Source organism: Heterodontus francisci, chromosome 23 (genome assembly GCF_036365525.1).
Source record: "Heterodontus francisci isolate sHetFra1 chromosome 23, sHetFra1.hap1, whole genome shotgun sequence".
Lineage (NCBI taxonomy): Eukaryota > Metazoa > Chordata > Chondrichthyes > Heterodontiformes > Heterodontidae > Heterodontus > Heterodontus francisci.
In genome coordinates, this window is record NC_090393.1 from 46,587,192 (window position 1) to 46,603,398 (window position 16,207).

The 16,207-nt window shown below is 45.4% G+C and overlaps 1 protein-coding gene across 3 annotated transcripts in view; it reads left to right on the forward strand.

Moving 5' to 3' along the window:
- The first annotated feature begins 609 nt into the window (after nucleotides 1-609).
- The window catches only part of LOC137382999 (coiled-coil domain-containing protein 60-like), a 109,687-nt gene continuing 94,089 nt past the window's right edge, over nucleotides 610-16,207 (forward strand). For 2 of the 3 annotated variants that reach the window (XM_068055584.1, XM_068055585.1), the window contains exons 1-3: nucleotides 610-698; nucleotides 795-1,084; nucleotides 2,457-2,546. In XM_068055584.1, coding sequence (XP_067911685.1) covers nucleotides 797-1,084; nucleotides 2,457-2,546 — 378 coding nt within the window. In that variant the 5' untranslated portion in view covers nucleotides 610-698; nucleotides 795-796. Of the gene's footprint in view, nucleotides 699-794; nucleotides 1,085-1,172; nucleotides 1,261-2,456; nucleotides 2,547-16,207 lie in introns of those variants that run through there. The other variant, XM_068055586.1, reaches the window with a different exon arrangement.

The following is a 16,207-nucleotide window of genomic DNA, read 5'->3' on the forward strand; positions in this document are numbered from 1 at the left end:
TAAACTGGGCATGGAATAGAATCCTTACAGGGGTGGGAAGAAGTGTAGCTGTAGTTTGACTACATTTCCCGCGTTTCTGCTCTCACCCCTTCCCCTCCCTCCCAGAACCACCACAGGGTTCCCCTTGTCATCACCTTCCACCCCACCAGCCTCCACATTCAGCAGATCGTCCTTCGCCATTTCAACCCCCTCCATCATGATGGCACCACCATGCACAGCTTCCTTTACCCTCCCCTTTCGGCATTCCAAAGGGATCATTCTGACGAAAGGTCATTGACCTGAAACACTAACTTTGTTTCTCTTTCCACAGATGCTGCCTTTACTTGCTAAGTCAATCTTTTAAACCTTCCCATTTGATCCAAGGCTGCAATGCAGACTATACCACACTTTTAGGGGGGAGGGAGGAAGAAGTTAAGTTAAACATATTTGCATTTGGTTCAAATAATAACAAAAACGATGTAATGATTTCTAAAATGATATATTTAATTAAATTTTATTGTAAATTAAAATGAGTAGTGGAAAATTAATCGTCTTTGCACTGAAGGGAACAGCTGACAAAATGCACCCCTTTTTCCTGGAGTTGAGCGCGCCCGGCTGCGGCTGTAACCCAGGGAAACTAAACAAACTGGGGTAAAGTGTTGGGGACAGAAACATTGAGGAAAACAGCTCTTTAATTACTTCACACAGAGATACAACAGGTTTGCCCTTTTTTTTTAAAGTTGGAAATTGCAAAACAGTAAACTTTTTAGAAACTTTGAATAACTTTTTTAAATGACATTTTTCCCCCTTCTCAGTCATGCCCACAGGCTGCAAAGTCCTGGAGCCGCGGAGTTTTGTGATGATCAAGCCTCTACCCTTTCCCCCTTCCAAAGGGCTGAAGGTGAAGGCCCGGAGTCTGACTGTCTACAGCCCCTGCGAGCCGAGCAGGCAACAAGTTTTCCGCGAGAATTACTGTAGGAGGCAGAATCAGCTGAGCCAGCAGGGCTACCGGTCAGTCAGCTGGAAACCCTACCAGGCGGTCGGCCAGCCCCTCCACCTGGAGCCGAGGCAGCTCATCCTGCACTCACTGGGGCAGCTCGATCAGGTCAGAACCAGAGGGTTCAACACTGCCCACTGACTGTAGCCAACACACAACCCACACAGGCATGTCCTTATGGAGCCCAGCACTGTCCCAAAACCTCACAAAATCAACCTGAGTTACAGTAGGCAATTCCATGGCTTATATACACAAGATTCCCCGCTTGATATCAAATTTTCAAGGTGATTACACAATGACACTGCAGTTAAGAATGTAACGATAATAAATCATGGGGATATACCAATCATTCGAATTGCAATCAGGCTTAACAATTTTGCAGTTAACATAGTAGTAAATTAAGGATGCTTTGTTCTTTCAAAGTCTTAAATATTTTATTTCTCCTCACATTTGTTTGCTTTTAAGTGGCTGTGTAACCTCCATGTTGAATAGTACATTTAAATTTTCAGAATGGGTTGGTGTGTGGTTGGTGGAAAGGGGAATAAAGGGATCTGGAACAGAGCAGGGATTTAGATTACTGCTTATGCGGATGATAAATGCCAACATAGACTGGTTTGGCCAAAAAGCTTGTTTACTTGTTTTAATTTCTACATAGGCAACAAAATGCATCTTTTCAGGTCCTTTTAAAATCAAACATCCCTGCGCACCATTTGTTTTACTTATTGCCTGGATGGGTGTTTTGAGTTTGTGGCAGTTCGATTTTAAAATGCTCATGTTTGCAACTGGGAGCCACAGCTGCTGAGGAGTTCCAAATTGGATTGGAGCTCTGCTGAGAGACCTTGGTAGAGTAAATAAAGCTTTACTGCAAGTGATACTTGGAACTTTGTTATCTCTGCCACTGCAGTAAACTTCAGAGAATCAGACAGCATAGAAGGAGACCATTCAAACCATTGTGCCTATGTCAGTTCTTTGAAAGAGCCATCCAGTTAGTTCCCACTCCCCCACTCTTTTCTCATTGTCCTGCAAAGTTTTCCCCTTCAAGCTTTTATCAAATTCTCATTTTAAAGTCACTATTGAATTTGCATCCACCATCCTTTCAGACAGTGCATTACAGATCGGTGCATTTAAAATAAATCCTGACCTCCCCTCCCCCCCCCCCCATTCTTTTGCCAATTAGCTTAAATCTGTGTCCTCTGGTTACTGAGCCACTGCCATTGGAAACAGTTTCTCCTTATTTACTCTTGTTGTTTACATTATCAAACCCCTTCATGATGTTAAACACCTCTATTAAATCTCCCCTCGAGTTTCTTTGCTCGACGGAAAACAATCCCAACTTCTGGATATTCTGTTTAGTATGTAAGACACCACTGTAGCCTTTGACCATTAGAGTCAAAGGGAAAACAGCACATCTTTGAACAGTTAGGCAAAGAGTTCTTCCAGCACTTGAGAGACTTTACTCCAATTTTTTTTCTTTGTCCAGACTGTAATTGATGAGACTAACAGCACTGCAGAGGAAAAGCCTGAAGAAGCAAAATGCTCGAGCTTCCCAAATGTGTCAAAGGAGAACAAGGTAACTTGGCTGTAAAATTGTGTGCTTTTAGCAGGTGTTGGACCTGGCTACACAGTTGTTGGCTTCAAGATCTTGGTACAACTGAATTGAGTAGCAAATATTCACATTCAATCATAGAATCTTAGAAATTTACAGCGTTGAAGGAGCCCAGTTTGGCCCATCATGTCCAGTTATTATTTTGCCTCTGCTTCCCCCCTAAAAATACTGGACATTGAGGGAGTGTGATTCAGCAGTCACTTCTGGTCCCTCACCCAGATGATGCCTTTTCGTATGTTGTTTAGACATTAAGATCCTGAATATCCACAGCCTTGCTCTGCTGCCTCGACTGTGATGGAGCAGGAATTGTGGTGCACTGGTAGAAGGAGTTTCCCAGATCAGGCTATTTAAATAAATTAGGCTAGTGCCAACATCGGTATTGGTGTATCTTAAGTGCCTGTTGGGGTGGAAGGGAGGGAGAAAAAATGTGGCACTGGAAATCCATGTACAGGCAAAGCTGGCAGCATTTGCTAAATAGTTTAGGCCACAATGAAATAAGTTCCCTTTATCAGATGGCCATTTAAATGGTGCAGGCTGTAATCTTCTGGGGTAATCCAGGCCATGCCTTGCAATAAACTAAGTCCACTTCTGTCACTCTGCTGCAATGGACTCTGGTATCCTGTTGGCATCAAGTAATCGGGGCTCAGGCCTGGGAGTAGCAGGACATCGAGGAGATGATGCCATCTTGTTGACCCCACCTCTTTTCTCAATACTCGGTCTGCAGAGTTGGTCAGAACATTTCCCCATCATGACCAGTTCTTCTTCAATTATTAAATACTGCATGCTTCCTTCCTATCAATGCATTTAATGTTAATGCATTTTTATGAAACTAGTTTTGCATAGATATCAAAAACCGTGCAAGTGCAATTGAGTTGGTACCGAGCCAAGAAAAGAACATGGAAACTCACTATCTTTGCTGAGTTAGCTGTCAACTAGAGCAGTCGTTGGGCTGCTGCAATTTGCCTTAACAGTGCCTCAAAAGGAGGAAGGAAAATAAAACCCTGCTCCTGATCACCATCCAGTATCTATTACTGGAAAGTGTGGATGATGGACAAGGACAGCATCAGTCTCAACTACAATGGACATGATCCTTCCCCCTAGCTGAAGAGCCTGACAATGCTAGACCCCAAAATCTCATCAGGACGAGTGGCATATCGATAGATGTCCGATTAGTAGATGCCTGGTGAGGGTTGGAAATGGGGCAAGATCCACTCTCCGCACTGACCCATTGTGTCCAGTTATTAGTTTGCCTCTGCCTCCCCCTAAAAATACTGGTCATTGAAGAGGTAAATAATTCAAACAGTGAGGCTTTCTTTCTTTTGCTATGAGTGCACCGGAAACAGCTGGTTTGTTTAGTTAATGGCTTGTTTAACAGTCAAGCACAGGCAATGTGCCTCTGTCTAGTGGCGCTTGATGAGTTGAAGAGGTAACTTGTTCAATCTGACACCTCTAAACCCGATGCATGTTATTAAATTTATCCAGATGTTTGCGATGGTTTCTTAGACCTGAGAAACCCAGTTCTTTGCAGGGCTCTGAGTTCTGAGTGGAAGATCAATTTTGTAGCACCTGTGTCCAGAAAGTAACACCTACTGTTGTGAGACTACTGCGTAAACTTCATAAGAAGACTTTTGGTGATGGACGGTCGAATCTGACATCGCCTGTTTTACACGATCGCCAAAAGTTAAAATGATCTCTATTGAGTTACGTGCAGCATCTTCTTTTGACTTCCTAAGATTTTATTACATGAAAGCAGTGAAACAGAATATAACTTATCATTAAAGATGTGCAGATACAACTTTAGCAGAAGCCAATGAACCAGGAGGCACCTTTTTTTTTGACATTCGGAGATATCTAAATCCCTTTGGCTACGTTACTGGACTAGAAATCCAAAGGATGGACTAATGTTTCGGAAACACGGCCGGAATTTTATGCCCTCCCCAGGAGCAGGCTAGGAGGCAAGGGGTGGGTGAGGGAGGGGTGTAAGATCGAGTGGTGGGCAGGGGGCATTGTTTCTGTCTGCTATTTTACCAGTGGCGGGAGAGGTGGAAAACAGCCCGCCTACTCCAGACCAATTGAGGCTTTTAAGTAGCCAATTAATTTCCACTTAAAGGCCTCCTACCACCGCTGCTGGTCACTTCAGCACCTTAGGAGGCTGCCCAGTAATACCTGGCAGCCTCTTTGTGAGCTGGGTTGGGGGGTGGGGGGCGGGTGCCTCCTGATCGCGTACCCTGTGTCCCAAGAAGGGCCCCAGGGCCCCCCTAGTGGCACAAGCAGCCCACGCTGGAACACCTCCCCCTGCCGTCTCGATCAACCCCTGCCTTGCCAGCACCCAGCCGATTATCCTCGGTGCGGCCCGATCCCCGCTTACCTTTTTCTGTGCCTCCTTCATTGTTACTGGTCCTAGCTGGGTGCAGTCCCTGCCTCAGAGGGGCGGAAGCCCCGACCGATGCTAATTAAGGCCAAAATTGCTACATGGCTTCCAGGCCCAGCGGAGGCGGGCTCACCCCTAACTTTATAGCCAGTGTCCGGGGCCACTGCCACTATGTAAATTTCCGGTTCATGAGTCTGGATCCCACCTGCTGAAGAATTTAAATTCAGTTAATTAAATAAACAAAGAACAAAGAACAGTACAGCACAGGAACAGGCCATTCAGCCCTCCAAGCCTGTGCCGATCTTGATGCCTGCCTAAACTAAAACCTTTTGCACTTCCGGGGTCCGTATCCCTCTATTCCCATCCTATTCATGTATTTGTCAAGATGCCTCTTAAACATCTCTATGGTACCTGCTTCCACCACCTCCCCCGGCAACAAGTTCCAGGCACTCACCACCCTCTGTGTAAAGAACTTGCCTCGCACATCCCCTCTAAACGTTGCCCCTCTCACCTTAAATCTATGTACCCTAGTAACTGACTCTTCCACCCTGGGAAAAAGCTTCTGACTATCCACTCTGTCCATGCCACTCATAACTTTGTAAACCTCTATCATGTCACCCCTCCACCTCCGTCGTTCCAGTGAAAACAATCCGAGTTTATCCAACCTCTCCTAATAGCTAATGCCCTCCAGACCAGGCAACATCCTGGTAAACCTCTTCTGTACCCTCTCCAAAGCCTCCACGTCCTTCTGGTAGTGTGGTGACCAGAATTGCATGCAATATTCTAAGTGTGGCCTGACTAAAGATCTGTACAGCTGCAGCATGACTTGCCAATTTTTATACTCTATGCCCCGACCGATGAAGGCAAGCATGCCATATGCCTTCTTGACTACCTTATCCACCTGCGTTGCCACTTTCAGTGACCTGTGGACCTGTACGCCCAGATCTCTCTGCCTGTCAATACTCCTAAGGGTTCTGCCATTTACTGTATACTTCCCACCTGCATTAGATCTTCCAAAATGCATTAGCTCACATTTGTCCGGATTAAACTCCATCTGCCATTTCTCCGCCCAAGTCTCCAACCGATCTATATCCTGCTGTATCCTCTGACAATCCTCATCACTATCCGCAACTCCACCAACCTTTGTGTCGTCCGCAAACTTACTAATCAGACCAGCTACATTTTCCTCCAAATCATTTATATATACTACAAAGAGCAAAGGTCCCAGCACTGATCCCTGCGGAACACCACTAGTCACATCCCTCCATTCAGAAAAGCACCCTTCCACTGCTACCCTCTGTCTTCTATGACTGAGCCAGTTCTGTATCCATCTTGCCAGCTCATCTCTGATCCCGTGTGACTTCACCTTTTGTACCAGTCTGCCATGAGGGACCTTGTCAAAGGCTATACTGAAGTCCATATAGATAACATCCACTGCCGTTCCTTCCTCAATCATCTTTGTCACTTCCTCAAAGTTGGAATAAAAAGCTAATATCAGTGATAGTGATCACAAAATTACTGGATTGTCATGAAAACACATCTGACTCACTAATGTCCTTTCGGGGAAGGGAAACTGTTGTCATTATCCAGTCTGGCCTATATGTGACTTGAGACACACAGAAATGTGGTTCATTCTTAACTGCCCAATGAAATAGCCTGGAAAAACACTCAGTTATATCTAACCACTAGGAAAATGTATGAGAATACAACTGGACTGACCACCCAGCATCAACCTAGGTAGTGGACACGACAAAGGCACATCCAGTCTAGTCAATCCTACAAAGTCCTCCTTGCTAACATCTGGGAACTTGTGCCAAAATTGGGACAGCTGTCCCACAGACTGGTCAAGCAACAGCCTGACATAGATATACTCATCAAATCATACTTTACAGCCAATGGCCCAGACGCCTCCATCACCATCCCTGTGTATACCCTGTACCACCGGCAGGACAGACCCACCCGAGGTGGCGGCACAGTGATATACAGTTGGAAAGGAGTGGCCCTGGGAGTCCTCAACATTGACCCCGGACCCCATGAGGGCCTCATGGCGTCAGGTCAAACATGGGCATGGAAACCTCCTGCTGATTACCGCATACCACGCTCGCTCAGCTAATAAATCAGTGCTCCTCCATGTTGAACAATGCTTGGAAGAAGCACTGAGAGTAGCAAGGGCACAAAATGTACTCTGGATGGGTGCCGTCAATGGTCAACACCAAGAGTGGCTAGGGAGCACAATTACTGACCAAATCCTGAAGGACGTAGCTGCTGGACAAGGCCTGCAGCAGGTGGTGAGAGAACCAACATGAGGGAAAGTTTAACTTGACCTCGTCCTCACCAACCTACCTGTCACGGATGCATTATCCATGTCAGTGCTGGTAGGAGTACCCACCACATAGTTTTTTATTGAGATGAAGTCCCGTCTTCACGCTGATCATGTTTTGTGGCAATACTAATGTGCTAAATGGGATAGATTCAGAACAGATCAAGCAGTTTAAAACAGGGCATCCATGAGGTGCTGTGGGCCAATTATCGCCCCATGAGCCTATTCTCAATCAGCTGCAAAGTGATGGAAGAAGCTGTCGATATTGCTGTCAAGAAGCACTTGCTCATCAGTTTGTGCTCTGCCGGGACCACTCAATCCAACCCTCAACAGCCTTGGCCCAAACATGAACAAAAGAGCTGAATTCCAGAGGTGAAATGAGAGTGATTGTCCTTGACATTAAAGCAGCGTTTAATCGAGTGTGGCATCAGGGAGCCTTAGCAAAATTGAAGTCAATGGGAGTTGAGAAAACACTCAATTTTCTGCAGTCGTACCTAGCACAAAGGAAGATGTTTGTGGTTGTTTGAGGCTAATCATCTTAGTCCCAGGACTAGGCTGCAGGAGTTCCTCAGGGCAGTGTCCTCGGCCCAACCATCTTCAGCTGCTTCATCAAGTACCTTCCCTGCATCAGAATGTCAGAAGTGGTGAGATTTGCTGATGAATGTACAGTGTTCTGTTCCATTTGCGACTCTTCAGATAATGAAGCAGTCTGTACCAGCGCACAGATTGACCTGGATAATATTCAGGCTTGGGCTGATAATTGTCAAGTAATATTTGCACCACACAAGTGCCAGACAGTGACCATTTCCAACAAGAGAGAATCTAACCATCTCCCCTTGACATTCAATGGCATTATCAATGTCGAATGATACAGAAACAGTACGAGCCCGCATGCAGCAAGACCTGGACCACATTCAGGCTTGAGCTGATAAGCAGCAAAATATGTTCACACCACACAAGTGCCAGGCGATGGCTATTTCCAACAAGAGAGAATATAACCATCTCCCCTTGATATTCAACAGCATTCCTATCGCTGAATCCCCCATCATAAACATTTTGGGAGGGTCACTATTGACCAGAAACTTAACTGGACCAGCCATGTAAATACTGTGGCTACAAGAGCAGGTCAGAGGCTGGAAATTCTGCGGCGAGTAACTCACCTCCTGATTCCTCAAAGCCTGTCCACCATCTACAGGCACAAGTCCATAGTAGAATGGAATACTCTCCACCTGCCTGGATGAGTGCTGCTGCAGCATCACTCAAGAAGCTCAACACCATCCAGGACAAAGAAGCCCACTTGATTGGCACAGTTACGGTCACGTGAGGAGAGGTCAAAGGGCTTCCACTTTTCCCTCTCCTTGATTGACCACAAAAGGATTAATTCTTTCTTAAAGTGGATGTACTGGCTAGTTCAGTAGGTGTTTGATTGCTTACTTGCTATGATCATAACAAGAACCAATCGGATAGGTTTTCTTGCATTTAATAAAAAAAAAGGTTAACTTTATTGTACCTAAACCAAACTAATGAAAATAATAAATCTCGCACCAACTTTCACTCACACTCACACACATACACTAGAGGTTTACACAAACATAAATAGGTTACAGAGTGGGGAAAGGTTGATTGGTTGAATTAGAGTCCATAGAAAAAAGGGGTATACAGTCTGTGGGGTTTGGTGATTTGGCTGGCTTCTCGCTGAATTCAGTAGTCCTGAGGCTTTTAGTTTGAAGAGGCAGATGACTGGTTTGGTAGGTCTCATGGAGACAGCGATGCAGACGATTTCCTCCAATGGGGTTCTGATTGTAGCCGAAGTATGCAAAGGTGATCAGTCAACAAGCAGGATTTGAAAGCTGTCAAGCTGGAATGGAGAGAGAGAGAGAGAGAGAGAGAGACCCCCACTTGGGTCTGTATGTGTCAGAGTCCAGAAGCTTCTCCCTTGCTGCAGAGGAACACAAGCTTAAGAACCACAAATGGGGAAGGACTTGTCACATGACAGTCACTCAGTGATTCAAACATAGCAGTTAGCAGTAGTTCTGTCTTGCTAAAAGGAACAGGTAGTTCCCTTAAACTTCCTGGGTCTTGGTTCTTGCTGGGGACTGAGCAGACATTTTTTCCCCATCCTCACAGGCCTTACAATGTAGGATACAGTGTTGCAAATTAGGTGACCATCCTAACCTGCTAGCAAAGTCATCCTTTTAGCTGTTCTTTTTAAATGTCTTTTAAAAAATATAGATTCAGATCTCCAGTCTGTGGGTTAAAGAAAATTATCATTCAACAAAGCAAGTTGGCATGACAGGCACCCTGTTCACCACATTAAACATTCAATCCCTCCACCACCCGCACACAGTGACAGCGCTGTATACCATCTACAAGGTGCATCAACTCACCAAGGCTCCTTTGTGACCTCTACCATCTAAAAGAACGAAGGCAGCAGGTGCATGGGCACACCACCACCTGCAAGTTCCCCTCCATGTCATAAACTATCCTGACATGGAACTATATCACTGTTCCTTCACTGTCGCCGGAGTGGGGAAAGGCCTGAACTAGAACCATGTGGGACATTAATTCCTACTTAGCAGATCCAGAAAGCTGCAATGTATCCTGGAACTGGGAAATTAGAATGAGCAATGGGATTTACACTTCCTAAGGAAAAATGTCTTTCTTTACTTGACTTTGACTTTAGTTCCATGCTGCTGAATAGGTTAGTCAGCTGAGAGGGCAGTGAGCAATTGTGTGGTCCAGATGTATCCTTATTTCTTGAATGCAATATTGAATTTCACAGATAAAGTGACCATCCACTTGTGTATGTTATTGTCACACTCACGAGAAGTGCAGCGATGAAAAACCAAACTGAAGAATTATAAAAAATTGACTTTTCCTTTAAGAAGTGGACAATGTGCTGCAATATGGTCACCGAAGGTCGGGCTGATTGGCCTGTATAATTAAACTGTCTCACCATCTGTTAAGGACAAAAGGATACATTCCGGTCTAGGAGGTGAAATCATCAAGAGACATTCCTGAATTTAATGGGTTCTTCTGAAACAAAGAAGGTGTGAAGTAGCCACATCCTGGGCCATTATGTGGTGAAAACATGGAGGAGGCCATGCGTCTCCGAATAGAGGCCAATGTGAGAGATTTTTACCTTAAAAGGTAGCTCTCTGGAAAGAGAGATCACAAGGACATCACCGAAAAGCAGTCCAGCCAAGGGCTGTGAGAAGTAGCCCAGAAAAACAAGGAAGGAGCCTTGCTGTAAGTTCTGTACTTTAGCTTGGTGTAGCAGGGAACTAAAAGTGACCACCGCATCCAGTCTGAAGTCTTAACCATCAGAAAACTACAAACACCCAGGCCTGCAACTTTGAAAATAAACTGTTCCTCGAGAAGATTCAACAGGTTTACTGTGAACTCTGAGCAACTATCTCACTTCAAATCACTTACCCTTTTCCTCTTTTGTGTGTAGGAGTGAATGCACACCAGGGTGCAGTTGCAATCATCTCAGGGATGAATATTGTTTAATAAATAGTTAATCTTCTATTTTTTCCCTAGTCATAGTCCCCAGAGACCATAGGCATCCCTTCCCATTGGAGAGAGACAGTTGGTGATATTTAGTTTGAGGATCACCACTCCTCAAGCATGGGGCAAGATGAGCAGGCAGGCCTCCAGGAACTACCACAGCTGGCATGGGGCTTAAACACACACTGTTGGCATTTTTCTGCATCACACTCTAGTCAACTGAGCTAACCGACCCCGAATCTTCTGTTTTAACTCTACAAGAAAACCTGTCACTGTCTGTCAATTTGACAAATACAACACAGGGGATTAAAACCCTTGTAACAAAAACACTTTCTGTGGTCAGTTGGGAGATGAACAGTGGGAACAAGTCATGCCATCACCCACCGAGCCATAACAATATGCAGTTCAATATTGCCCCCACCACCACTTCCCAACAAAAGTAACAACTTTCAGGTTCCTAATATCTACAGCTACTGCATTTCAAAACCTCATTGCAGCCCTATATGTATTTGTATAGAAGTGAAGTGACTTGGGAATATTGATATATGAGAATTATGTGGTAAGGGGCTGAATTGATTCTAAGTACCTTGATCGAGACAGTATGGTATTGCCAATCATGCAGCTCTTCTTGCTTATACAGGCTTGAACCCGAGAGTTCCCCCAGTATATGTCTGTATTCATCTTCTGATTGTCTGTACCTTGTGGTACTGTTATAGTGGTGTAAATTTTCTACAAGACAGTAATGCATAAAGGAGTTGTAAATAATGCTCTTAACCACAAGTGTACAGATATAACCTGTATTCATAATGTATACAGATGGAAGTTGTTGGGATAGTGAAGGCGGGGGGGGTTTGTTATTTTTCTGTAAAATGTGTCCTTAATTAAAATTCTGGTCAGGATTCTTAAGCTGCTTAATTTTTCAGCATGAGGTTGATTGCTAACTTCCAGTACATTTCTGTGGATGTAGATAAACCCTTAATATAATTACCTTTCCAAATAATTTATTTCTTTTACAAGCTGAGGACTAATTATGTTTCTATTTCCCATTAGGTTTTCACTAATACTTTCGGAAGATAACTTTATCCTTTTGTTGCACAAGGCTATTTAGTGTCACATTCTGGGAATTCCATACATTCCAGATTATTTCTATGAATGCAGATAATTCCTTAATATGATTGATTGTTTTACTCAAAATTAAATATTTCTATTGTAAACCCAGCTTGAATTTCTACGTTACTTTTAGAATGCGGCATTCGTAGAAAATTTAATTTGAAGTTGAAATCTAGAAGAAATTTAGACAAAGCAATTGTCAAGATCAAATTGAATATATATCTCTTTGGTTCTACATCTAAAGACATTGCTGAATTATTTGAGCAGTATCCATAGTCCTTTGTTAATCCAGGTTCACTATTAATAAAAATCATAGACATTTACAGCTCAGAAGGAGACCATTTGGCCCATTGTGTCTGTGCCAGCAGAAAAGAGCTATACCAGCCTAATCCTACTTTCCAGCTCTTATTTGCTTTTCTATCTCCCTTCGACTGTTATGTTGGTCGATAGTACACATCCATCTGTGTGATTGCCCTTTTTTTTGCTCTTCAGTTCAAACCATATGGAGTCATTTGATGATCCTTCTAGCATATCATACCTCCTCACAGCTGTAATTGCTTATTTAGCCAATATTGTGACCCCACCCTCCTTTTAATTCTCCTCTCTATCCCGTCTTAAAACCCTGTAATCAGGAATGTTGAGCTGCTATTCCTGCAATTCTTTAAGTCATGTTTCAGTAATAGCTATGATATCACACTACAAGTGTCTATCTCTGCCGTCAGGGTAGGCAGTGGCGTAGTGGTATTATCACTGGACGAGTAACCCAGAGACCCAGGGTATTTCTCTGGGGACATGGGTTCGAATACCACCACAGCAGAAGGTGGAATTTGAATTTAATTAATAAATCTGGAATTAAAAGCTAGTCTAATGATGGCCATGAAACCATTGTCGATTGTTGTAAAAACCCATCTGGTTCACTAATGTCCCTCAGGGAAGGAAATCTGCTGTCCTTACCTGGTCTGGCCTACATGTGACTCCAGACCCACAGCAATGTGGTTAACTATGACATGCCCTCTGAAATGGCCTAGCAAGCCACTCAGTCGTACCCAACCGCCACAAAGTCAATAAAAAGGAATGAAACCGGACGGACCACCCGGCATCAACCTAGGCACCGGAAACGACAACGTCAAACCCAGCCCTGTCGACCCTGCAAAGTCCTCCTTACTAACATCTGGGGGCTTGTGCCAAGGTTGGGAGAGCTGTCCCACAGACTAGTCATGCAACAGCCTGACATAGTCATACTCACGGAATCATACCTTACAGACAATGTCCCAGACACTGCCATCACCATCCCCGGGTATGTCCTGTCCCACCGGCAGGACAGACCCACCAGAGGTGGTGGCACAGTGGTATACAGTAGGGAGGGAGTTGCCCTGGGAGTCCTCAACATCGACTCTGGACCCCATGAAGTCTCATGGCATCAGGTCAAACATGCGCAAGGTAACCTGCTACTGATTACCACCTACTGCCCTCCCTCAGCTGATGACTCAGTACTCCTCCATGTTGAACAGCACTTGGAGGAAGCACTGAGGGTGGCAAGGGCACAAAATGTACTCTGGGTGGGGGACTTCAATGTCCATCACCAAGAGTGGCTTGGTAGCACCACTACTCACCGAGCTGGCTGGGTCCTAAAGGACATAGCTGCTAGACTGGTTCTGCGGCAGGTGGGGAGGGAACCAACACGAGGGAAAAACATACTTGACCTCGTCCTCACCAATCTGCCTGCCGCAGATGCTTCTGTCCATGACTGTATTGGTAGGAGTGACCATCGCACAGTCCTTGTGGAGACGAAGTCCCGCGTTCACATTGAGGATACCGTCCGTTGTGTTGTGTGGCACTACCACCATGCTAAAAAGGATAGATTTCGAACAGATCGAGCAATGCAAAACTGGGCGTCCATGAGGCGCTGTGGGCCATCATCAGCAGAATTGTATTCAACCACAATCTGTAACCTCATGGCCCGGCATATCCCCCACTCTACCATTAATATCAATCCAGGAGACCAACCCTGGTTCAATGAAGAGAGCAGGAGGGCATGCCAGGAGTAGCACCAGGCATACCTCAAAATGAAGTGTCAACCTGGTGAAGCTACAACACAGGACTATCTGCGTGCCAAACTGCGTAAGCAGCATGCGATAGACAGAGCTAAACGATCCTATAACCAACGGATCAGATCGAAGCTCTGCAGTTCTGCCACATCCAGCCATGAATGGTGGTGGACAATTAAACAACTAACTGGAGGAGGTGGCTCCACAAATATCCCCATCCTCAATGATGGGGGAACCCAGCACATCAGTGCGAAAGATAAGACTGAAGCATTTGCAACAATCTTCAGCCAGAAGCGCTGAGTTGATGATCCATCTCGGCCTCCTCCTGAAGTCCCCAGCATCACAGATGCCAGACTTCAGCCAATTTGATTCACTCCGCGTGATATCAAGAAACGACTGAAGGCACTGGATACTGCAAAAGCTATGGGCCCTGACAATATTCCGGCAATAGTACTGAAGACCTGTGCTCCAGAACTTGCCGTGCCCCTAGCCAAGCTGTTCCAGTACAGCTACAACACTGGCATCTACCCTGCAATGTGGCAAATTGCCCCGGTATGTCCTGTACACAAAAAGCAGGACAAGTCCAACCCGGGCAATTACCGCCCCATCAGCCTACTCTCAATCATCAGTAAAGTGATGGAAGGTGTCATCAACAGTGCCATAAAGCAGCACTTGCTTAGCAATAACCTGCTCAGTGACGCCCAGTTTGGATTGCGCCAGGGCCACTCAGCTCCTGACCTCATTACAGCCTTGGTTCAAACATGGACAAAAGAGCTGAACTCAAGAGGTGAGGTGAGAGTGACTGCCCTTGACATCAAGGCAGCATTTGACCGAGTATGGCATCAAGGAGCCCAAGCAAAACTGAGGTCAATGGGAATCGGGGAAAACCTTCCGCTGGCTGGAGTCATACCTAGCGCAAAGGAAGATGGTTGTGGTTGTTGGAGGTCAATCATCTAAGCTCCAGGACATCACTGCAGGGGTTCCTCAGGGTAGTGTCCTAGGTCCAACCATCTTCAGCTGCTTCATCAATGACCTACCTTCAATCATAAGGTCAGAAGTGGGGATGTTCGCTGATGATTGCACAATGTTCAGCACCATTCGTGACTCCTCAGATACTGAAGCAGTGTAGAAATGCAGCAAGACCTTGCCAATATCCAGGCTTGGGCTGATAAGTGGCAAGTAACATTTGCGCCACACAAGTGCCAGGGAATGACCATCTCCAACAAGAGAGAATCTAACTACCTCCCCTTGACATTCAACGGCATTACCATTGCTGAATCCCCCACTATCAACATCCTAGGGGCTACCATTGACCAGAAACTGAACTGGAGTAGCCATATAATACCGTGACTACAAGAGCAGGTCAGAGGCTAGGAATACTGTGGTGAGTAACTCACCTCCTGACTCCCCAAAGGCTGTCCACCATCATCAAGGCACAAGTCAGGAGTGTGATGGAATACTCTCCACTTGCCTGGATGGGTGCAGCTCCAACAACACTCAAGAAGCTCGACACCATCCAGGACAAAGCAGCCTGCTTGATTGGCACCCCATCTACAAACATTCACTCCCTCCACCACCGATGCACAGTGGCAGCATTGTGTACCATCTACAAGATGCACTGCAGCAATGCACCAAGGCTCCTTAGACAGCACCTTCCAAACCTGCAACCTCTACCAACTGGAAGGACAAGGACAGCAAATTCATGGGAACACCACCACATGCAAGTTCCCCTCCAAGTCACACACCATCCTGACTTGGAACTATATCGCCGTTCCTTCACTGTCGCTGGGTCAAAATCCTGTAACTCCCTTCCTAACAGCACTGTGGGTATACCTACCCCAAATGGACTGCAGCGGTTCAAGAAGGCAGCTCACCACCACCTTCTCAAGGGCTATTAGGGGTGGGCAATAAATGCTGGCCTAGCCAGCGACGCCCACATCCCTGAATGAATTAAAAAAAAACTCATCTGTATTATTCACTAGACTTCTTGCATTGGCGTATCTACCATTAGGCACTGCCAAACTCCTTTGTTGCTTCTCTTCCTTCTGAATCTACGCTCAGGTTCACATCCCACTGCCAAGTTAGTTTAAGCAGTTTTTGGGAGATGTGATTCTCTCCATTCAGCTGCAGTTAACCATTCAAATCAGTGTCCTCAATGGACAAGTAGTGGGAAGTGTTTCCAGCATTTATTTTATTTTTATTTTATTTAGAGATACAGCACCGAAACAGGCCCTTTGGCCCACCGAGTCTGTGCCGACCAATAACC